The sequence below is a fragment of the Neovison vison genome, chromosome 1 (assembly GCF_020171115.1).
Source record: "Neovison vison isolate M4711 chromosome 1, ASM_NN_V1, whole genome shotgun sequence".
In the NCBI taxonomy this organism is placed as follows: Eukaryota; Metazoa; Chordata; class Mammalia; order Carnivora; family Mustelidae; genus Neogale; species Neogale vison.
In genome coordinates this window covers 16,417,031-16,441,105 of record NC_058091.1, presented here as the reverse complement: position 1 = coordinate 16,441,105, position 24,075 = coordinate 16,417,031, and the positions used below count along the sequence as shown (strand labels likewise).

At 48.3% G+C, this 24,075-nt stretch overlaps 2 protein-coding genes across 2 annotated transcripts; both read right to left on the bottom strand.

Annotated features, from left to right (window-relative positions):
* Nucleotides 1-2,270: 2,270 nt before the first annotated feature.
* LOC122901067 (UL16-binding protein 1-like) lies at nucleotides 2,271-5,073 on the bottom strand. The gene is made up of 4 exons (XM_044240793.1): nucleotides 4,932-5,073; nucleotides 3,570-3,845; nucleotides 3,065-3,340; nucleotides 2,271-2,395 (listed from the first exon to the last, which is right to left on the bottom strand). Exons 1-4 carry the CDS (start codon nucleotides 5,071-5,073, stop codon nucleotides 2,271-2,273), a joined length of 819 nt encoding a protein of 272 aa, XP_044096728.1.
* Nucleotides 5,074-13,719: 8,646 nt separating this feature from the next.
* On the bottom strand, nucleotides 13,720-22,180 carry LOC122900474 (low-density lipoprotein receptor-related protein 11-like). The gene is made up of 6 exons (XM_044239550.1): nucleotides 22,157-22,180; nucleotides 20,509-21,121; nucleotides 17,551-17,708; nucleotides 15,931-16,199; nucleotides 15,422-15,696; nucleotides 13,720-14,747 (listed from the first exon to the last, which is right to left on the bottom strand). The coding sequence occupies exons 1-4, from the start codon at nucleotides 22,178-22,180 to the stop codon at nucleotides 16,131-16,133; spliced, it is 864 nt and encodes a 287-aa protein (XP_044095485.1). The 3' UTR covers nucleotides 13,720-14,747; nucleotides 15,422-15,696; nucleotides 15,931-16,130.
* Between the last annotated feature and the right edge of the window lie 1,895 nt (nucleotides 22,181-24,075).

Here is a 24,075-nt window from a genome sequence, read left to right as displayed (position 1 = left end):
AGAGAAAGGGAAGCAGGCCCCTGCTGAGCAGAGAGCCCGATGCAGGACTCGATCCCAGGACCCTGAGATCATGACCTGAGCCGAAGGGAGCAGCTTAACCCACTGAGCCACCCAGGCGCCCCTTCACACAGTATTCTTTCGGCAATGAGCAGCTCATGATATTGACGAGTGTCTGATTTCCAACACCAAAGGAGAACTTGGGAAATATTGTCTTTGTTCAGAATTATTGTTCAGGCACTTAGAGGGCCAAGTACAGGAATCCCAATAGTTAGCACCAGAGCATCCATGTTATGAAAAAGTGCAGAGCTGGATCATCCTGACTGAGAATGAAGGCAGGGAAATCTCCATCTCCACCATAATCACGATCTCCTGGAGGACTGAAGGATTCCGCCTTTGCCACATGGATCTTACGTCCCGTTGGTGGACATGGACAGCAGGTAGAAGCCACTCACCAGAAGGGAGAGCGAGTGCAGGAGAGCAGATCCTCAGGCCTTCTGTAGCAACTTCAGCCTCTAAAAGAGAAACAGGAGCTTGCTCCTGTGGCTGAGAAAATCTTGGGTCAGTCTTCTTGGGCTTCTCCCTCCCCAGTTACTGTCTGGTTCAAAGTCCAGCCCACACCGAGGGTCAAGTATCACCCGACACTAGCCGCACTCCCCAACCCTGGGACACCCAACCCCTGGGTCCAAGAGCCTGACCAAACTCTTCCCTCATTACCATAAAACAGTCATCCAGGCCCTACTACTGAACACCTAGGCTCAAGACTAAAGCCACCAACGATTCATCTGTTCCTATGACATAGATCCTGGTCACCCTCTGGCCATGTGAGAAGGCCTAAGAGAATGGCTGGGAGCCCTACCCAGAAAGGGACCTGGCTCCTGGCTCCTGTAGCCTTGGGAAGGTTACAAGCAAAGAACCATCTTCCCCTGTCTTCAACCTCTCCTCCCCTTGGTAGCTGAACACAAGGTCTGAGTATGACTGTTCTTGCCCTGCCACACCCTTTCCTGGTCCAGTCAGGTGACAGCATCTCATTCGAACAGCATCTCAGTGCCCCCTCCTGAGCCACTCTGAGGCACCTGTGCTCAAGGCAGGGGCAGATCAGCTGGCTGGGGCTCTGGGCTCTGCAGAAGGCTAGCTGCCAGGTGACAGCACCAGGCTGAGCCAGGTATCCCAGGGGACCCTGGAGCTCTGGCCTTCGAATCTCATCCTGGAGAGTCTCTCCCATGGGTCCTCTGTATAAGTTGCCACAACCCAAGCTGAGTTGTGTGGGAGCAAAGCCCTGCAAGCCAGTCTTTGGTTGGGTGGACAACGGCCTTCCCACCCCTCTTCTTTGGTTCAGACATGGGCCCCTCTCCTGGATGCAGCATGGAGAGGTCCCCCATCCCTAGGACACATCATGTGCAGCCACCTGCTGCTCTCCCGCAAACCAGAGTGTAGTCCATGTCCGGTGCTTCTACTGTCTGCACTCCACCCTCCCTCGGGCTCCTCCCCTGGTGAACAGCTGGTCTGAGCCAGGCCTGATTTTGTTCAGTCCCTTTTGCAAAAACAAGATGTAAAGTTTGGGGTCAGGGGAGCCCTGTGCTTTCCCACCAGCCTTAGCGAGGTGCGATCATAGCTCAAGGCTAAGCTTGCCCTGGTAACAGTTATCAAGCATGTGAGAACTTGGTCCCGGCTCCTTTTATGGGTCAACTTGATGGGCCAAGGTATGCCCCCCAATAGCTGGGAAAACATTCTTTGGGGGTCTGTCTAGAGAGTGTTTCTGGAAGACACGAGCATTTGAATCAGTAGACTGAGTAATGGAGACTGTCCTCATTGAATCCTCGAGGGCCTGAATGGAACAAACGGCGGAGGAAAGGTGACTTTGCTGTCAGTTTGGCTGGGCCATCCTTCTCCTGCCCTCAGCGTTGGTCATTAGCACTCTTGATGTTTGGTTCTTTGGACCAGGACCTAGACCTACACCACAGATGTCCTGATTCTAAGGCCTTTGGGTTTGCGCTGGAGGCCCACCACCAGCTTCCCTGTTTCTTCAGCTCACAGATCCCCTAGTCGTGAGCCAATCCCTTGTAATAATTATCTACCTCAACCTCTACACCAACAGCTCCTGATGAGTCTCTTTCTTGGGGGAAGCTAATATAGTCCAATGCGTCCGGTCTCATGTTCAGGTGAGAAGGTTCAGGTAAAAGGACGAGGGCTGGCCATTCGTATTTCTCTGTGCTCACCTCAGGCCATCTGCCTCTCACTTCTGACTCAGTTCTGCCCACAATACCTGTTACTCAAAGGACCATGCCTTGGACAACAAGGAGTATTGAGTGCGTGACGACCACATGGAGGATGGAAGTGAGCAGCCTGATGGCTGTGCCTTTGACCAGAGCTACAGGCGGGGCTGTGGCCGGTGCTCCTGAAATGGAAACACAGTAGTGAGAGCCCTGATTAGGGACCCCAAACTGGGGCCATGAGTCTTTAGGAGCTGCTGCCCCATGTAATCCTACAGCCCAGATGTCATCCTGCCACTATGTTTGTGGCAGCCGCTGTGACTGGTCCTGGGGATGGAAGTTTCATGGGGGGAGCAAGGCTTTCCGTATAAACAGTCACTCCTGCTGTGACAGAAGAAGAGGGGACACGTATGGATGGTGACAGAGACATCTTGTCAGGAGCTGACATTTCACCTGCATTGAAGGATTTCGAGAAAGAGACCAGGGGAGATGAAAAACACCAATGAGGCTCAGAAAAGGGAACAGTAAGAAGTAAATCTCGGGAAACAGAATGAGGCCTTCAGGTTGGGGCCAGGAAGAAATCCAGAGAGAGAACTAAAGGTGTGTGCAGTAGGGAGCGATGCCAGGAGGTGAGCAGGGAAAGGAAGGACACTAGGACATACTAGTGGGCCTTGTACTCCTAAGGACAACTCATCATGTATGCATCATTACACACACACACACACACACACACACACAACACACACACACACACACACACAAAATCACACACACACACTCTCACACACACACACTATGGCGGGGTCAGCCAATCTCTTCAAGAGAACCAGCGCTCCATCCCGTGTTCTAGTTACCTGTGGTCTCCTGCATCTCGTTGCTGTGCTCCCGCAGTTTCTGGAGCCATCTCTTACAGTCTCCGTTCGCGATCTTCATGAGGAGCTCGGTCAGCTCTCTGTCACTTTCCAACATGTCCTTAACCTGTTGGCCTCCAGGAGGAATCTCTATCCACTTTCTGTTCTCCGGGTCAAAGAGGTAGGTTAACTGCTCATTGAAGACAAACCGCCAGGATCCTCTGCTGTGTCCGTGGGCCCCACGCTCACACATGAGCCAGCCCTGCATGGTGAGAGAACCTGCCCCCACCCCCGCCAGGGGAAACACATCAGCCTCTGGTCTTGACCAATCAGCCTCTGGTGTTGACCAATCCTTTGCCCCACCTGCTGCACACTCTCCGCTCCCCTTCACCCTCCTGGTCCTGCTCTGGCCTCCTTGTCGGCCCTGGCTGCTGGGACCCACTTTGAAGTTTTACATGAACACCATAGCTCCCCAGCCCTGCCAAAGTGTTCTCCTTCTACCCTGGGCCTCTGGACTCACCGCTCTTAGTGAAAATCTCAGCTTTGATGTCCAGCAGTTTCTTTCTGAGCTCTTCCCCCAGGTCTTCCAGAGGTTCCATCTGTGTGTCCCAAAATGCTGTGTCCTTCAGCTTCATCCCCCAAGGACCAACGGGTATGACCCGCTTGCTTCCACAGGCATAGTAAAGATACTCATTTCCATTGACCTGGCCTTGAATCTCACACCACGGTTGTCCAGGCCTGGCCTGAGATGTGATGGAGAAATTGTAGGAAAGCAAGAGAGCATCTGGGAAGGAAAAACACAGGTGGAGTTTGGTGCTGGAAGAAAAAGAGCAGCAGGCACCCCGCTGCTATCTAGGTGACAGCAATAGAATGTGTGCAAGACAGAGCAAGGACTGTCCCTGCACGGAGGCTGACCCTAGTGTAGAGGCTGGCGCCCTTCCCCTTTTGGGATAGGATCAGGATACCTCTGCCTGGCAGGAAGCCACATATCCCCAGATGGGAATCTGCGCCTACCAGGCCAAACTCTGCATCAGTCACTCTACCCAGTGCAGGCACAGGCCAGCCTGGCCATAGCAGAGGCGGCCTGCATGTCACAGGACTGTCAGGACGCAGGCAAGAGTCCTGTAGGAAGATGAGGGGTGCGTGGGTGGGGGGTGGTGCTGCTGAGTATCTGGGGCAGGGTTGGGGGACAGTGAGGATAGAATCCAAAGTCAGAGAAGGGAGAGTTCAAGACCATGGGTCACAGGATTCCTTAGGACCCAGGAGATGGCCCTAATGGGCTCCAAGGATGAGTCCAGGTAAAGTGAAGAAAGGCCTGTCCCCTGTTGCACTAACTAAATCACTAAGAATTTCCTGAGCAGAGACTAGAGGAAGGGATCACAAGGCTCAGAGAAATGCACAAATCAGAATGATATAAATTAGAAGCAAAACAAACAAAAACTCCCCAAACAGGAAAACCCAAAAAGGTCCACAAAATATATCCAGGGGGAGCGCAGAAGGGCGGGGGTGGTGACTCCGTAGAGAAGTTGCTTCAGTGCCAAAGTCGGGGGGGTGTGCGGGGTCCAGGCCCTGTGCGATCGCCCTGTCCTGTACGCAGGCCGGGGCTCCAGGGCTGGGCTCCTGCTCTCCGAGGGGGCAGGCGGGAGCGGGGGCGACAGCGGACTCCCCGCCGCGGCCTCTCCCCCTCCGCCCCGCTCCATTGCCCAGAACCGGGCAGTCCGTGGTCGCCCAGGTCCCCTCTTTTCCGTCCCACAGGGCGACAAAGTCCCGGCGGACTCCGCGGAGCGGGAAAGGAGCCCGCGGCAGAGACCCGGCGGGAGGCGAGGGCGGCCTAAACCGGCGACAAGGGTCCCAAGATGCCGGGACTCACCTGTCCCTGCTCCGCGGCGTCTCGCGCCCACGAACCACGCGGCCGGCGCCGCCACGATCCCGCGCAGCAGCGGCAGGAGAAACAGCAGGAACAGGAGCCCCGAGCGCCCCGAGAGCGTGGTGGCGGCGGTCGTGAGCTCCATCGCGACCCCGAGCCGGGGGGTTCCAGGTGAGGCGCGGAGTGGCTTCGCCGGGAAGCAGAACGTGCTTGCTGCGGCCGGGCGGGCTGCGCGGGACGGCGCCTGTCTCCCGCCGAGGGGGACCGGACCTCTGTCCCGGAGAAGCTGCTCAGTGTCGCCCAACTTCCCCTTCTTATGCTTGCGGCAGAGGCGAGGGAACACGCGCCGACGGAGGCGGGAGAGGCAGAGGAAGCGGCCGGCCGAGGACTCAGCCAAAGGCGGAGCTGCCACCTGAGCGAACTCGCTGGGCGACGCTGCCAGGTGGAGGCAGCGACGGACTGAATCATCCCCCGCAACTGCAATCGCCTGGGTCTGGATCTCTGGGTGGGGGCGCGGATGGGCGGGGCCCGCGCCTGTGCCTATGGGTATGACAAGTTAACTGGTTTCTTTTTGGGCACTAGGTCATTTTTACCCCCTCTTTTCTAAGAATCAAGTTTGGTGAGATATAATTTATAGGCAATTCTCCCTTCTTTTTGAAAGCAGGTAGCTTCAAGTCCCTTATCTCTGCAAGTGTAGGAGAAGCATTTGGGCCTGTGGCCAACTTTTAACGCACATTCTCAGGCTCTGGAAGTAGAAGCAGAGGAATGCTGTTCTTCCAGCTGTGGAACCTCTTAGCAACCCGTAAATTCTACAGAGAATCCTATTTCCAAGCAGTGCTACCTTCAGGTTTGCAGAGGAGGAAAAAAAATGAGTGATTTTTTTTTTTTTTCAGTGACCACACTTCAACTCTGAGACAAAGTGAGTGTTGGAGCTCACTTTCTCTCACGATCATCTTCCTATTGTATAAATTGCATAAAATCATCCACATAATGCTAGACTTATTGTAAATACGATAGATAATAAAGTATCCCATCCCCTTCAGTCACTGAAAACACTTCTGTTAGTTCTGGGCTTTGAAAACTAAATAGCCACATTGTAAACAACAGCACGTGGAGGAACCGAACTCAGCTGACTGAATCAGGTGTGACCCCATGTGTGAGGGCTCTAACAGAAGCTGGATGAACTGCTCTAGCCTACATTTTATTTATTTATTCATGTAACATAGCTTTATCTACTTTTGCTTTCCTTTTACAGAGGAACTCAAGATATGTGGGTCTGTTGGTAAGCATGTCCTGTGTCAAACTGGAAAATGTACTATGAGAAGTCACGTGTTTCTAAAAATTGTGAAAAGAATTTAAAAATCTGCAAATCAGCTAGGAATGCTGGGATAAAAGTACACTACCATTTACGTCTCAATTTTCACTAGAAATTTAGTTTTTAAAGGGTTAACAATTCTAGTATAGAAGCTTAATGAATAATTTTAAATAGCTTAAAATACATTTAAGAATATACCTAAACTGTGTGAATTGTAGTAATACTTTGCTTGTTGAGGAGAAATCACTAATATTGTTTTCTTTTTCCTATTTTTTTAAAATTTAAATTCAATTAAGTGACATATAATGTATTCCTAGCCTCCAAGGTCGAGGCTAGTGGTTCACGTCTCACATAACACACAGTGCTGACTCCACCACGTGGCCTTCTTTCCCACAGTGTCCACCACCTAGTGTGTCCATCCCGTTGCCCCTCTCCCCTCCAGCAGCCCTCAGTTTGTTTTCTGTGATTAAGAGTCTCTTATGGTTTATCTCCCTCTCTGGTTTTGTCTTGTTTTATTTCTCCCTCCCTTCTACCATGATCCTCTGTTTTATTTCTTAAATTCCACATATGAGTAAGGCCATATGATACTTGTCTTCTCTGACTGACTTACTTCCCTTAGCAAAATAACCTCTAGTTCTGTGCTTGTTGTTGTAAAGGTCAAGATCCCATTTTTTGTTTTTAAAGATTTATTTATTTATTTATTTATTTGACAGACAGACATTACAAGTAGGCAGAGAAGCAGGCAGAGAGAGAGGAAGGGAAGCAGGCTCCCTGCTGAGCAGAGAGCCCAATGTGGGACTCGATCCCAGGACCCTGAGATCATGACCTGAGCTGAAGGCAGCGGCTTAACCCATTGAGCCACCCAGGCGCCCAAGATCCCATTTTTTTGATGGCTGAGTATATCATACCACATCTTCATTATCCATTCATCTGTCGATGGACATCTGCGCTCTTTCCATAATTTGGCTATTGTGGACATTGTTGCGACAAACACTGGGGTACAGTTGCTACAGTCTGTACAGACTGTACAGTTGTACAGTCACTACATTTGTATCTTTGGGGTAAATCCCCAGTAGTGCAACTGCTGGGTCATAGGGTAGCTCTATTTTCAACTTTTTGAGGAAACTCTATACTGTTTTCCCAAGAGGCTGTACCAGCTTGCATTCCCACCAACAATGTAAAAAAAACGGTTCCTCTTTCTCCACATTGTCACCAACATCTGTCCTTTCCTGACTTGTTAATTTTAGCCATTCTGACTGGTGTGAGGTGGTATCTCTAGGTAGTTTTGATTTGTATTTCCCTGAAGTTGAGTGATGTAAAGCATTTTTTCATGTGTCTGTTGGCCATTTGGATGTCTTCTTTGGAGACATGCCTGCTCATGTCTTCTGCTCATTTGTTGATTAGACTGTTTGTTCTTGGGTGTTGAGGTGGTAAGTTCTTTATAGATTTTGGATTCTGGACCTTTATCTGTCATTTACAATATCTTCTCCCATTCTGTAATGGTCTTTTGGTTTTGTTGACTGATCCTTTGCTATCCAAATGCTTTTTATGGGATGCCTGGGTGGCTTAGTTGGTTAAGTGTCTGCCTTCTGCTCAGATAATATTCTGAGGGTCCTGGGATCGAGGCCTATATGGGACTCCCTGCTCAACAGGGAGTATGTTATTCCCTCCCTCTCTGTCCCTCCCCCTACTTGTGCTCTCTCTCTGAAATAAATAAATACAATCTTTAAAACAACAATAACAACAAAACCTAGAACTTTTTTATTTGCCTTTGGTTCCCTTGCTTCTGGAGACATGTCTTATAAGATGTTGTTGCAGGCGAGCTCATAGAGCTTGCTGTCTGTGTTCTCCTCTAGGATTTTGATGGATTCCTGTCTTACATTTAGGTCTTTCATCCATTTTGAGGCTGTTTTGTGTAGGGTGTTAGAAAATGGTACAGTTTGGGGGCGCCTGGCTGGCTCAGTAGTTAAGCCTCTGCCTTCAGCTCAGGTCATGATCTCAGGGTCCTGGGATGGAGCCCTGCATCAGGCACTCTGCTCAATGGGAAGCCCGCTTCTTCCTTTCTTTTTGCCTGCCTCTCTGCCTACTTGTCATCTCTCTCTGTCAAATAAATAAAGAAAATCTTTAATAAAAAATAGAAAATGGTCCAGTTTCATTCTTCTGCATGTGGCTGTCCAATCCCAACACCATTTGTTGAAGAGATTGCCTTTTTTTTCCATTGGACATTCTATCCTGCTTTGTCAAGGATTAGTTGACCATAGAGTCAAGGGTTCATATCTGGGCTCTCTATGCTGTTCCATTGAACTATGTGTCTGTTTTTGTGCAGTACTATACTGTGTTGAGGATTACAGCTTTGTAATAGAGTCTGAAGTCCAGAATTGTGATGCCACCAGCTTTGATTTTCTTTGCCAACATTGCTTTGGCTATTTGGAGTCTTTCCTGGTTCCATACAAATTTTAGGATTACTTGTTCCATCTGTGTGAAAAAAGGTGATAGTATTGTCATAGGGACTGCACTGAATGTGTAGATTGCTCTGGGTAGCACAGACACTTAACAATATTTGTTCTTGCAACCCATGAGCATGGAACATTTTTCCAACTCTTTGAGTCTTCCTCAGTTTCTCTCATAAGTGTTCTGTAGTTTTGTATAGTTCTGTAGTTTACTTCTTTGATTAGATTTATTCCTACATATCTTAGGGTTTTGCGTGCAACTATAAATGGGATCACCTTTTTTATTTCTGCTTCTTTTGTCTCATTGTTAGTGTATAGAAATACAACTGATTTCTATGCCTTGATTTTATATCCTGCCAGTTTGCTGAATTTCTGTATGAGTGCTATCAATTTTCGGGTGGAATCTTTTGGGTTTTCCATATAGAGTATCATGTCATCTGTGAAGAGTAAGAGTTTGACTTTTTCTTTGTCAATTCAGATGGCACCTTATTTCTTTTCATTGTCAATTGCTGAGGCTACGAATTCTGGGACTATGTTGAACAACAGTGGTCAGAGTGGATATCCCTGCCTTGTTCCTGATCTTAGGGAAAAGTTCTCAGTTTTTGCACATTGAAAATGATATTCACTGTGAGCTTTCCATATATGTTTATGGTACTGAGGTATATTCCCTCTATCCCTACACTGTGATGAGTTTTCATCAAGAAAGGATGTTGTACCTTGTGAAATGCTTTTTCTGCATCTTTTGAGAGGATCGTATGGATCTTGTCCTTTATTTTATGAAGGTAGTGTGTCATGTTGCTTGGCGTGTGGACGTTGAACCACCCCTGTAGCCCAGGAATACCAACCACCTGGTCATGGTGAAAAATCCTTCTAATGTACTGCTGGATCCTATTGGCTGGTATCTCAGCTGTCATACTGATGTCCTCCAGTTTTGGTGATGTCCCCTGATGCTGACATTTTAGGATGTATTTCCCCCACACCAGGACATTCATTTGGGTCACCACAGGATCAACTCCTAGGAGGTCTCATGGTACCTGAGGGCCTCCTCATCCTTGGACTTTACTTTGTATTGTTCCAGGAATGTTCAATACGGCCAAAGAGATCGACATTTTCCATTTCCATTTCCTGGATGTGCTGAAGATGAGGGTTAGAGTGTTTTATTTGCCTTGTTAGGTATATTGGCTTAATCTGTAAATGTAGGTGAAGAGATTCAGGGGTAGGAGGCCACTGGGAGAGTATGTTGCCCATAAGTTCTTCTCTATATTTGAAAGCTTTGTTCATCTGGTATTTTGTCTTATATTTGTGTCATTAACTGACAAATGTTCAGATTATTTAGTCTTGAGTAGAGAGAAACAGAAATCTCCTAACACATTGCATATATTGTATCTCAGTTGGATATAATATGGCTAATTTTTTGCTATGACACATTGCACCACAGTAAACAATCCTACATCTCTATTGCTTTTTGGCCCCCATGTATTTCTGGCTTCAAATTAACACTGGCATTGCCATGCAGTGGGATGAACACACCAATTACTGTCTGGATAAGGTGAAGTATAGGGCAACAGAGTGATTCCATTTAAACTCCTACCAACACACAAGAGAATGCTTGTTATTCCATTTCCTGTCTACCATTTGCTATAGCTCTCTTTAAAATCTTGTCAGTTTGATGCATGTATAAAACAAGCCCATTGTTCTTCATGTTATTTTGATAACTTGGGATGTGTTCAGTGATTTCTGAGGCTGATTTATTGTCTGTGACTTGCTCTAAGCATTTGCACTGGTTTTAGGAGAGCCAGACATACACATATTTATTTGCAGGAGTTCTTTGTATATTCTGGATACCAATCCTTTGCCCATGAATGAATAAGTCAACTGTTAGAAGCAGATCTGTTTCTGCTGTGAAGACCACTGTGCTCTGAAGGAGGTGAGTCGGAAGGGAGGGATGACAAGAGAGACAGTGGTGGGGGATCCAGGAAACTCAGAAAGATTCTCAACTGCTTCATTTCCAGAACATTTGTTTGTATGTGGGCTGTCAGGATCATATCTGAGACTGACAGATGGCTGCTGGAAAGCGGATTTCTGAGTGATCCTTCAATTCTCTATCTCCACAACAGATCTAGCAGAATCACCACTTTTATTTACCCCATACAGTGGAGGAAGAACACAACTCCATGAGTTCTCTTGGGATATAAAAGAAATTCTGGGGCACTTGTGCAGCTCGGCCAGTTAAGTGTCTGCCTTCAGCTGAGGTCATGATCCCAGGGTCCTTGGATGGAGTCCCACAACAATTTCCTGCTCATTGGGGAGTCTGCTTTTCCTTCTCCCTCTGTCCCTCCCCCAGCTTGATATCCCTCTCCCTCTCTAATAAATAATATCTTTGAAAAAAAATAAAATTTCAAATTAAGTATATTGTATAATAAAGATAATATTTATTTAAATATACATATCTGGACATAATTTACTGGAGAAAACAGTCACAATATGTCATTCTCTTTAAAAGTCAATGAACCTGTTTCTCAGTACATAGAAAAAAAAATCACTGAGGTTCTAGAGCTTTAAAAAATATCTTTGTGGTGATACTGTCTGCAATGACATGGTCTTCTTAGAGAGAAGAATCTGATATTGCACAACCAAAGGACAAGAAGGAAAGTGTTCTCTTTGTAGAGATTCCACGTTCAAGTATTTAAACACTTTGGTGCAAGAATTCCATCACTTAGCACTGGGAGAAAACAGCATAGAATATGCCAGTGGAAAGTGCTGAACAGGAAAGGCACGAAATGCAAGAAGGGACATGGGAGGTTCCCTGTCCTGAGCCTGGTGGCTGGACTGAGGATCTGGATTTGTAAACTTGGAAGTGCTGCTGGTCTAATGATGAACAACAGCTCATCCAAAAGCAGCGGGCCTAGAGGCAGAGTTGCTGTGCTGGTCCCCACGCTGAGGGGCTTCTTGGTGGACTTGGCAGCCTAAGAACAGAACAGGTGTTTGTTTCTGTGGCTGAAGAAATCCTGGGTCCCCTGTCTTGGGGCTGCCCTTCACCAGCACTCCCCACCCCAGAGCCCAGCCCTCGCCCAGGGACACGCATTTCCCCCAGCCATGTCCCCAGCCCTGGGCCCAGACATGTTTACAAACCTCCTCCCTCCTGAACCAAATCACGGAGTCAGCCCCAGGCCCTGTTACCAGGGGTCTGGGCTCAGGACCAACGTGAGTAAAACCAATGTGCTCATGTGACTTGGGTTCCCAGGCTCCCTCTCATGGAAGATCCTAAAGGGACTGCTGGGGGATCTGACAGAAGACAGGGGCCTGCACTTGACTCTAACCTTGGGGACCCTGTGGCAAAAGTTCTTTTCCCTTCCCTCCTAGCCTCCTGCAGTCAGCACACAGAGCTCTTTTTTTTTTTTTTTTCAATTTATTTATTTTCAGAAAAACAGTATTCATTATTTTTTCACCACACCTAGTGCTCCATGCAAGCCGTGCCCTCTATAATACCCACCACCTGGTACCCCAACCTCCCACTCCCCCGCCACTTCAAACCCCTCAGATTGTTTTTCAGAGTCCATAGTCTCTCATGGTTCACCTCCCCTTCCAATTTACCCAAATTCCCTACTCCTCTCTAACACCCCTTGTCCTCCTGCTATTTGTTATGCTCCACAAATAAGTGAAGCCATATGATAATTGACTCTCTCTGCTTGACTTATTTCACTCAGCATAATCTCTTCCAGTCCCGTCCATGTTGCTACAAAAGTTGGGTATTCATCCTTTCTGATGGAGGCATAATACTCCATAGTGTATATGGACCACATCTTCCTTATCCATTCATCCGTTGAAGGGCATCTTGGTTCTTTCCATAGTTTGGCGACTGTGGCCATTGCTGCTATAAACATTGGGGTACAGATGGCCCTTCTTTTCATGACATCTGTGTCTTTGGGGTAAATACCCAGGAGTGCAATTGCAGGGTCATAGGGAAGCTCTATTTTTAATTTCTTGAGGAATCTCCACACTGTTCTCCAAAGCAGCTGCACCAACTTGCATTCCCACCAACAGTGTAAGAGGGTTCCCCTTTCTCCACATCCTCTCCAACACATGTTGTTTCCTGTTTTGTTAATTTTGGCCATTCTAACTGGTGTAAGGTGATATCTCAATGTGGTTTTAATTTGAATCTCCCAGAGGGCTAATGAAGATGAGCATTTTTTCATGTGTCTGATAGCCATTTGTATGTCTTGATTGGAGAAGTGTCTGTTCATATCTTCTGCCCATTTTTTGATGTGTTTGTCTGGAAGACCATTCCATGCTCTTGGATCGGAAGAATAAACATTATTAAAATGTCTATACTGCCTAGAGCAATCTATACTTTTAATGCCATTCCGATCAAAATTCCACCGGCATTCTTCAAAGAGCTGGAGCAAATAATCCTAAAATTTGTATGGAATCAGAAGAGACTCCGAATCGCTAAGGAAATGTTGAAAAACAAAAATAAAGCTGGCGGCGTCACCTTACCTGATTTCAAGCTTTATTACAAAGCTGTGATCACCAAGACAGCATGGTACTGGCATAAAAACAGACACATAGACCAGTGGAACAGAGTAGAGAGCCCAGATATGGACCCTCAACTCTATGGTCAATTAATCTTCGACAAAACAGGAAAAAATATATACAGTGGAAAAAAGACAGTCTCTTCAATAAATGGTGCTGGGAAAACTGGACAGCTATATGTAGAAGAATGAAACTCGACCATTCTCTTACACCGTACACAAAGATCAACTCAAAATGGATAAAAGACCTCAACGTGAGACAGAAATCCATCAGAATCTTAGAGGAGAACATAGGCAGAAATCTCTTCGATATCAGCCACAGCAACTTCTTTCAAGATACGTCTCCAAAGGCAAAGGAAACAAAAGCGAAAATAAACTTCTGGGACTTCATCAAAATCAAAAGCTTCTGCACAGCAAAGGAAACAGTCAAAAAAACAAAGAGGCAACCCACGGAATGGGAGAAGATATTTGCAAATGACAGTACAGACAAAAGGTTGATATTCAGGATCTATAATGAACTCCTCAAACTCAACCCACACGAAACAGACAAGCACACAGAGCTCTTAGTCTGATGATCCTTCCCCCATCCCATCCGTTCCTGGTCCGGCTCAGCTGGGAGCTCACCGGGGAGCTCAGTTAGCCCATCCCCCAGGTCGGCTCTGCTCAAAGCAGGGGCTGCTCAGGGGCTCAGGATCTGAGGTGTGCAGGAAGCTGGCTGCCAGGGACGGCACCAGCCTCAGCCAGGGTCCCCACTGTTGCACGGAGAACTGGTCTCCTTCTAGTCCCATCATGCACGGTCTCTACTGCCCACATGCTGCCTCACATGCGAAGACCCAAGCCATGACTGGGGGAACACGGCACTACTGTCCAGCCCTTTGAGTTGGTTTGCAGAGGCTTTCCCCTCCCTCTTCCTGGGATGAGACCCTGGCCCCCTGTCCTTGTAACTGCCTGTATGGAGTCCCCTTCTCCTTGAGCTGTCCCATGGAGCTGCCATGCTGCTCTGTCTCAAAGAGGAGTACGGCCCATGCTGTGTGTCCCTGCTGTCCCCACACCACCCACCCTGGACCCAAATTGACTTTCTCCAATAGAGAACCCGGTCAGGGCCAGGCCTGACTTCCCCCAATCCCTTTAGCACCAACAGGCCTTAAGCAGTGGTCTGGGCCCCTCCCTTTTCCCAGTGGGTTTATCAGTGACTGAGGCCATATCAGAGCTCAGGGTTGAGCTTGTCCCAGCTGTTCTCAACACGTGATATGAGATCTCATTCATCTAGTCCCACTGCCCTCTGTGAAGCTTCAGGCAGTGGGCAGGGGTGAGCCTGGGAATCCACAGTGCCCTGTGCTCACACCAGGCCATCTGCCACTCCCTTCCCTCTCAATCTGCTCTCACTACCTGTGGATCTAATGGTCTCCGACAAGGATGCCCATTATGACTGCACAGCTGAGCAGCAGGGGAAAGATCCAGGTGCAGGGTCCGATGGCCGTGGCCTTGCCTGGGGCTGTATCTTGTCATGTGGCTGGTGGCACTGAAATGAAAATGCAAGGATAAGAGCCTCAGTTGGGACCACAAACCAGGGGAAGCTTCCTCAGCTCCTGCAGGTGCAACCTACCAGGCAGACGGTGTCTATCACTGTCCTTGAGGGAGCTGCTGTGACCAGTCCTGACGTTGGGAAGGGAGAAGGGGATGCGCCCTGTCCCCTAGGGGGCTCCTCCCGCCAAAAGGGGAAGCAGGGTCTGCAATGTAAGCAGTCGCTCCTGCTGTGACAGACAGGAGGTGATGCAGGATAAGGATGGTGACAGCGACCACCTCTGAGGAGCTGACAGTCCAAGTGGCACTGAAGGATCTCTGACAATACACCAGGTCAAATGAAAAAGACAGTAATTCTCAGATAAAGGAACATAAGACCATCTCTGGAAACAGACTGATGCTCCCCTGTTTGGGGCCAGCAAAAAATCTAAGAAAAACCCGAACACAAAGGTGTATGCAGCGAAGAAGTGATTCCAGTAGGTAGAAGGGAAAGGAAGAATTCTAGAACATTCCTATAGCCATTATTTTGCCAAGAAGAATTTCCCATGGATGGATCAACTTCTCTCTCTTCTCAGACACACACACACACACACACACACACACACACACACACACACACTTTGGGGTAGGTAGTCATTTCAGGAGAATCAGCAACTCAGTCTTCTGAGTTACCTCTGGTCTCATGCGTTTCATCGCAGTGCTCCCATACTTGCTGGAGCCAGCTCTAACAGTCTCCGTTTGACGTCTGCACAAATGGCTTGGTCAGCTCTCCGTCATTGTCCAACGTGCCCTTGAACTGTTGGCCTCCAGGAGGAGCCACTGTCCACTTTCTGTCCTCCAGGTCAAAGAGGTGGATTAACTGCCCATTGAAGGCAAACCACCAGGATCCTCTGGTGTGTCCATCGGCCCTGCCGGGGACATCAGGCTGCCCTGCATGGTGAGAGAATCTGCCCCCACCCCAACAGCGGAAACAGGTCAGCCTCTGGTCTTGACCAATCCTTTGCCCCACCCACTGTGCACTCCTCGTCTCCCCTTCCGCCCTCCTGGTCCTGCTCTTGCCTCCTTGTCTGGCCTGTCTTCTGGGCCGCATGTGTGGGACCCAGTCTGAAGTTTTACAAGAACACAATAATTCCCCAGTCCTGCCAACGTGTTCTCCTTCTGCCCTGGGCCTTGAGACTTACCACTCTTCATCAAAATCTCTGCTTTGATGTCCAGTACTTTCTTTCTGAGCTCTTCCCCCAGGTCTTTCAGAGGTTCCCTCTGTGTCCCCCAAAATGCTGTGTTCTTCAGCTTCATCCCCAGAGGACCAACAGTTTTGATTTTTTTCTTGCTCCCACAATCATACAAAAGAAACTTGTTTCCAGTGATCTGGCTTTGAATCTCACACCATGATGGTCCAGGCCTGGGCTGAGATGTGATGGAGAAATTGTAGGAAAGCGAGAGAGCAGCTCTGAAAGGAAAACAGTAGAAGCAGAGGTTGGGCTAGAAGAAAAAAAACAGCAGGCACCCCTCTGCCATCGAGGTGACAGCAGTGTAATCCCTATAGGACTGAGCTGGCAGAATAAGGACCATCCTTGCACAGCCCCTCCCCGCAGCAGTAGAGGCTGGAACTCTTCCCTTGCTGGGATAGGATCAGGATGTCTCTGCCTGGCAGGAGGCCCCATAGCCATTGAAATGTCCCCTGTGTCTAGCAGGCTGATACCCAGCATCTCAGTCTTTCACAGAACAGACATAGCAGGAAATGCCAAATACGAAACTAAACAGACATCCTCCAACTGTGCTCATGGACAGGTCTGGAGAACTATTTATATCAAAGATCTTGAGCTCATATACACAGAGAATAGATGGGCAGTTGGAGGAGGCAGGGTGTGAGGCGTGGGTGAAACTGGTGAAGTGGGTCAAAGGTACAAACTCCCAGTCATAAAATAAATATGTCATGGGATGTACTGTACAGCACGGTGACTATTGTTAATAACACTGTACTGTATAATTGAAGGTCACTGAGAGTAAATCTTCACAAAAAAGTTTTCAAAGCCTTCCTCAAATGAAAAAGAAAAATGTTCTGATCCCAAGAAACATGTTACTCTGTGAGGTAACAGATGTTAACGAGGCTTATTGTAGTGATCATCTCACAACATGTATAGATAGATATCCAGTCATTATGTTGTTCCTCTGGAACGAATAGAATGTGTTTTATATCTCAACTAAAAACAAAAAAATCAATCCAGCAAGACTCCTGGAGATAGGCCGCCAAGGGGAGAGTGACTCTTTCCCCTCTGTAGAAACTCCAGATCAGCCCACATAAGCCTGAGGACAATCAGTGGGGAGCGCCTAAACAGGCACACTTCCCCTCACTTGCTGACTCAGTTACCTCACGCAGGCCTCATTGCTGGGTGAGGTGGTTGCTTTCTGAAGCGAGTGAAGAGTTTGTTGATTCTATTGTTATTTTCCTTTTTCTATTCTTTCATATTTTTAACATTTTCTACCTGCACCTTGAGCTAAGAAAAGAAATAAAAAATTTAAAAAGTAATCTGAGTCATTAAAACAAAGCCCGAGTCTTTTCCCCTGAGGTGTTTTGCCACAAAAAGCAGCAAGAACAAGAGTAAGCTTCAAAAGAAAGGATCAGAATCACAGTTTACTCGGTCGGAAAGTAAATTCATATAACAAACCATCACTCTTGTGCGTTCTTCTTACACCTCCTCCGCCAGCTTATAGATATTTTGGGAAAAGGAGTAGAAAAACATTCTGAGAGATCTCCTCATGGAAATATTTGCGGTCGTTACAATGACATCATGAAGTACCTTCATGTCCACTGACGGGTAACCCTGCAGCAGTGTCCACTCATACTGGACGATGGCGTGGTCATCCGTGCTCTCGCCGTCATCCAAAACCGCTCCGTCTGTAGGTGGTGACAAGATCGCATCCTGCCCGGCCTTGCTAAGTGGGGGGTTATCCTTTTCTGTGAAAGAAAATCAATAGTTCACAAGAAAGATGATCCCCTATTTTTTTAATAATTTATTTAAAGAAGTATCTTCTTGGCTAGAATAGATGCAGTCCAGTGAACAACTACTAAGAGAATGGATAACAACTAAAAGTCATTTTCTTTCTCGTTTCCATTAGATTCTCTTTACATAATGAACAATAAAATAGCGACACAGTAGGAATATGGACTTTAACTATAACAGGTGGAGAAGAGGCAGTGTAAAGTATCAGTTGGTGGCAGTAGCTAGAACAAGGTGGTGGGTACAAGACCCAGTACTAGGCTATCCAATCTGGAGTACTTTTATTCTCCAACTTAGAAATTTTCCAGAATATAATTTTTCATCTTGGAACATAGAAAACATTCACAGATTCTAACAACTAACTGTTATTTATTTTTTGATTCCTTTTTAAAAATATCTATGTATTTACTTGACATAGAGAAAGAGAGAGAGAGAGAGCGAGCAAAAGCAGGGGAAGCGGCAGGCAGAGGGAGAGGGAGAAGCAGGCTCCCCGGGAGCAGGCACCCTGGACAACTGATTTTTATAACAGAAACTGGCACAGAGTTTCTGTATGGCAGCAAAAGAAGTATGTATTTACCTTCGATCTGGAATGGTACTAAATAATTCAAGGCTAACTTGAAGTAGTGTCCGCTAACCACTAATCTTTAACTGATCGCTGCTTTAGTGCTGATGGATAGGAGAAGCTGCATACAGAAAACATATCTAAGAGCAGAGTTGTGAATATTTTATTGATTTAGGCTTATTAGTAAACTTTCCCAAATGTGCTTATATCTTAAAGAAATTTAGTAACAGAACCGGGGGAAAAATCTATAGGTTCTTGTAATATAGCCTATTTTGCATCCACTATTTCCTCTCTCCTCCAGCACTGAAGCTCTGCACAGATTCTGGCCGGGATTTGTTCTTCCAAAATTTCTCTGAATGACGTTGCTGAGACACTGCTCTCTTCCTCCAGAGCCCCAGCTGCTTCCCAAGCAAACATCTAAGGGCCAACCCAGATATCCCAGCACCTGAGGCCGGCAGCAATCCTATTTGTTTCTCCCTAGGCAACAAATGTGTCACTGTGGACACACTACAGCTAAAATGACTTCTCTGAGATTCTAATCTGATTGGGTCATTTCCTGCTTAAGAAAGACCCTTCAACAAATCACCATGACCATTCAGATGTTTAGATACTTGCTTGTGCAGCCCTATCTTCTCATCCACTGATCCTCCCAAAACCCAGACACAGAGTTTTTCTCTAAGGGGCCAGCAGCTCTTAGAGTTGTGGCTTTTCTGAGTCAGAATGCTGTTGGTAGCCTCAAAAAGAGATGGCTTTTTTATGAGCCCATTTACAGGGAATAAGCACACTTGCTACTGCCCACGGTGACATTTGTCTACTGAGAAGATGAGTCCCATTCGTTGCTGGTGTTGTCTTTGTTTTCCTTTTTGTTTTTTAATATTTTATTTATTTATTTATTTGATAGAGACGGACACAGTGAGAGAGGGAACACAAGCAGGGGGAGTAAGAGAGGGAGAAGCAGGCTTCCCACTGAGCAGGGTGCCTAAGCAGGGATCATGCCCTGAGCTAAAGACAGACACTTACTGACTAAGCCACCCAGGCTCCTTGGTGTTGTTGTGTGTGTGTGTGTGTGTGTGTGTGTGTGTTTAAGATTTCTTTATATGAGAGAGAGAGAGAGAGAGAGGAGAGATTGGTTGGGGGAGGGGCAGAGGGAGAGGAAAGAGAGTCTTCAAGCAGACAGGGCACTGAGAGCAGAGCTGGATGGCGCTGGACATAGGTCATGACCCTGAGATCACCACCGGAGCTGAAATTAAGTCAGATGCCTAACTGACTACACCACCAAGGCACTCCAAGACAAGTCCCATCTTTAGAGTCATTTATTTAAAACAATGAGGACTCATAACTCAGATTTAAATATGCCACAGAAGCAAACTTTTTTTTTTTTTTTAAGGAAACGTGCCTTCAACTTCCTCTTTTCAATTTAAGTCAAATCTCTTCCTATCCCTTTTTACAAAAAGGACCATAGCTCATGGGAATCAGTTGGAACCACTTCAAAATTTCTGACACCAAATTTCCCTTCTCATTTTTGTACGATGAAAGCCACTGCACATGGAATCATGAGTCTTGAGAGCCAAGCTAAGAATGGGGTGTGCCATGAGCAGTCTGGCATCTAAATTTAGCTCCTGCCAGTACTCGACAGAAACCACGACTTATAAAAATCCGAGCCTAGGGGCGCCTTAGATGGCTCAGAGGTTGAGCCTCTGCCTTTGGCTCAAGTCATGATCTCAGGGTCCTAGGATGGAGCCCCGCATTGGGGCTCAGCGGGGAGACGGCTTCCCCTTCTCTCTCTCTGCCTGCCTCTCTGCCTACTTGTGATCTCTTCTTGTCAAATAAATAAATACAATCTTTAACTTAAAAAAATCTGAGCCTAAAGTAAACTTATTTTTTTCATAGAGCTTTTCTCCTCTTTTAAATCGAATTTCTGTGAATCCTCTCAGATTAGCCTCAGGCTAGAAAATCCAGAAGCAGGTCATGAAGCCCTCTCTGCCCACCCTTCTGGGTTTCTCAGAAGCCATCTATAAAACCGGAGTCAAAGCCACTCCTCTGGATGGCCCCGAACTAAAATCCCTTGGAACGAGGATGCTTCATCTCTCACTTGGCTCTACTGCCCAAGTGGTCTCCCAGGGGCCGCCACCCAGCAGGTGCCAGGGCAGCAGGACCCGGAGGTCTGGCCCGGCCTCCTCCCGCGGAGTGCTCACCCGTGAGCGGCGAGACTCCCCAGTCTCCCCGCCGCCGGTAAGGACGCGGCAGAGGCTGCAGCTGCTGTAGCCGCGGGGCAGCTCGAACTTGCAGACGCGGCGGCCGGGGGCGGTTCAGTTGAAGAGGCAGCAGCCAAGCGCGGCGTGGGGCGCGGACCGCAGGGCAGCTCCGCCACCGCCACCGAGCAGCGCGGCTCGGAGCAGCAGCCGCCGCGCACGGCCGCCAGTCCCGCACGGTTGTCGGCGCGCTCAGGAAGCTGGCGCCGGCTGCCGGGGAGTCCTTGGTGCGGCTGATGGCCTGTAGCCGCCTCCGCCCCGGCCCGGGCAGCCCTCCTCCGGGAGCCAGTTGCCCGCGCTCAGCTCCCGCTCCCGCTCCTCCTGCGGCCGCCCCTGCTGCAGCAGCCGGCGGAACTCCTGCAGCAGCGGCTCCACTCCCGAGAGCTGCGCCTGCAGCTCGGACGGCGGCGCGGACGGCGGGACGGCCCCACGGCCGCTCAGCAGCCGCGGGCAGAGCAGCTGCAGCCCGCGCAGCGCAGGGTTCCTCGGTGGCCGCCCGCGCCCGCGCTTTCCCGAGCGGCGAGGGCCATGGCGGCCGGCAGCTGAGGCAGCGGGCCTAGGAGGAGCCGCAGAGCGCGAGGAAGGCGGGCGAGCGCGGGACCCTGTGCCGCTCCGGTGTGGCCGCCGCGGCCGCTACGCCCCGGGGCCTCACAGCGCGGCCACCTCGAGCCCCGGTTGCGCCCCCGGAGCCGCGGGCGCGCGGTCGCGGGCGGGAACCGCAGCCACGAGAGGCACAACCGGCCCCGCCTGGCACCGCCGTTCGTGCTTAGGGAGGCTTCCGGGAAGGCCCGCGCCTCTCCGCCGGGACCCGGGCGCCCTAAGACGCGGCCACACTGCCTCTGCGAAGATCAGCACCTAGACTGGGACTAGTGTCCGTGGCAGGGGCTGAGGCGCGGGAAGCCGCCTAGCCCAGGAAGCCCCTCCGCCCGCATTCGGCCCCGCCTCCCGCCGGCCCCGCCTCCCGCCGGCCCCGCCTCCCGCCGGCCCCGCCTCCCGCCGGCCCCGCCTCCCGCCGGCCCCGCCCCTCTCGCGTGCTTTCTGCTCCCCGCTGGCATTGACCACTTGAGCGCACCGCCCTCTGCAGATTCCTTCAAGGGGGGAGCGCGCAGGAGGGATACCTGCTGTGTGGGATTCTAGGGGTGTTGTGTGTACTGAGCGTGCATGGGCGACCGCGGCTCTCCGAGTCTGGACGGGGGATTGTGCCTAAACCCACTCGGCTTTATTGACACGCGAGATCTGCTTGGGGGAGTTCAGATCTTTGTGACCTCAGGGTCTGCTTTAGAAAAGGGACTTGAGTGGCGGAACCAGTTCAGACCGTCTTTGGCCCTTCACTTCCAACGTCCCCGTCACGTTCGGGTCCCCAGATGCATTTGGGTAGCACAAGGCGGGCAACGCTGCTGAGAAATATAAAAATCAAGTAGTCACGTGCAGTCGTATTTCCACAGACATAACCGGAAATCCGAACACATCCAGTTATGAGGACCTGATGATCTCTATATGGCGTGTAGAGAGGCCTTCAGCTTGGATCATGTAAGATCTAGTGAAGATGCATTTTATTTAATTAAATTTAGCAGATAACCTTTTCCTTTACGGAGATACGCTTGACATATAACATGTTAGCTTCAGGTGTACATAGTGATTCAACACTTGTATATATCGTTCACGGATCCCCACACATCTGTCACCATACACGGTTACAAAACTGAGCACAGTGTTCTGTTCTATTTTTAAAGATTTATTTATTTGAGAGAGAGAGAGAGCACCAGCGGGAGGGGCAAAGGAAGATGGAGGGAGAATCTCAAGCTGACTGAGTCTAGCTTGGACAAAAATCTCAGCGCCCACGCAGGTGGATCCCATGACCTGGAGATCTCACCTCAGCGCAAAGATAGAGTGAGTGGCTAAACCCACTGCGCAACCTGGGGGCCCCAGAGCACTAGTGTTTTAACTGGCATAATAAGGTTTATCAAAATCCCATCCCATGAAGACCACACCTGAGTTGTAACTGACTGTCAGCGGCTTCTACATCTGTTTTTCAGAGTTTCTATCCATTCGTTTTTCTCCTGATTATGGATCACAATTTCTTGCTTTTTTGGCATGTCCAGAAGTTTTTTTGATTGGATGCATGAACATTGTGATTTCCACATGGTTCAGTGTCCTTTTTAGAGAGAAAGAGAAAATAATTGGATAGAAAAATAGTTTCTGAATATACATATGGTTTTAGAGCTTATATTTAGGAACCCATTGCTTTCAGATCTAGAGCAGAGAAGGAGATAGAACTAAAAGGTGAAGATACAAAAGAAGAAAAAAGAAAAAAATCGATTATTTCTTGCTATTCCATGAAAAGGAAAATTGATAGAGTTCATGAAGTTGTGTACATGCATGAGTCTGAAGCTGAACTATTAACCTCTTAATCCTACAGGGAGTGGTCCACTTTGGGTTACAGGTTCTTCCACCTCAGAGTTATTCACCCCATGCAACTGAAACCACTTAACGATGTCCTTGACAGCATAAGGATTCCTTTCACCTTAGACCTCAGAGAGCTCCAGTAGGCTTATGATAAGGAGAAACTGTCATGGTGATAAAAATGGACACTGAAGGTATAAAAATGGACCCTGAAGGTAGCATTCAAATCTTCTAAATATGAGCTGTGATAAAATAATTATTCATATGAAAAATAGACATATATGATAATAGGCTATAGCATTAATTAACAACTGTAATGATTTCAAAGTTTGCCAAGCACTTTTAGGTACATGATTTCATATGGTCTTCACAGAGATCTTAAGATGAACACAGGACGCTTGCTCGTCCTATTGGGACAGTGGAAGAGAGGTCAGTACAGAATGAGACTCAGCTCATGTGCTCCACGGGGGAGATAATGAGGACAGTGGGAGGGACAGCGTTCCTCAGGAGCATTCATTTCCAATCCTGCAAGCACTGCTAAAGATGCCCCCTCTCTCACTTCACTACAGGGTCCTTTGGGGAAAAGTGGAAATGACTTAATGTGCTTACCATTAACAGTGGTTATTTCTGGGGTGTGAGATGGAGCAGTGGAGGGGGATAGGCACTTTTTTACTTTATAAGACTTCATATCAGTTGAAGTTTTTTAAATGAGGTTGTCATAAAGCATTTTACATTAAAAAAAAAGCGGTCCCTTTCTTCTTCTGCAGTCATAATAGAACAAAGGATATGGATTTAGCCTATGAAGTCAGATGAAAAATCCAGAAAAAGGGACGCCTGGGTGACTCAGTCGGTTAAGCCATGACCTTAGGCTTGGGTCATGATCCCAGAGTCCTGGGATCAAGTCCCACATCAGGCTCCTTGCTCAGAGGGGAGCCTGATTCTCTCTCTGCCTCTGCCTGCCACTTTGCCTGCTTGTGCTCTCTCTCTCTGACAAATAAATAAAGAAAAGAAAAAAAAAAAAGAAATATCCAGAAAAGAAAGATAAAAAGTAACAATGTGCTTTGGTCATCAGATAATAGGCAGCAGAGCACCCAGGAAGGGATACTA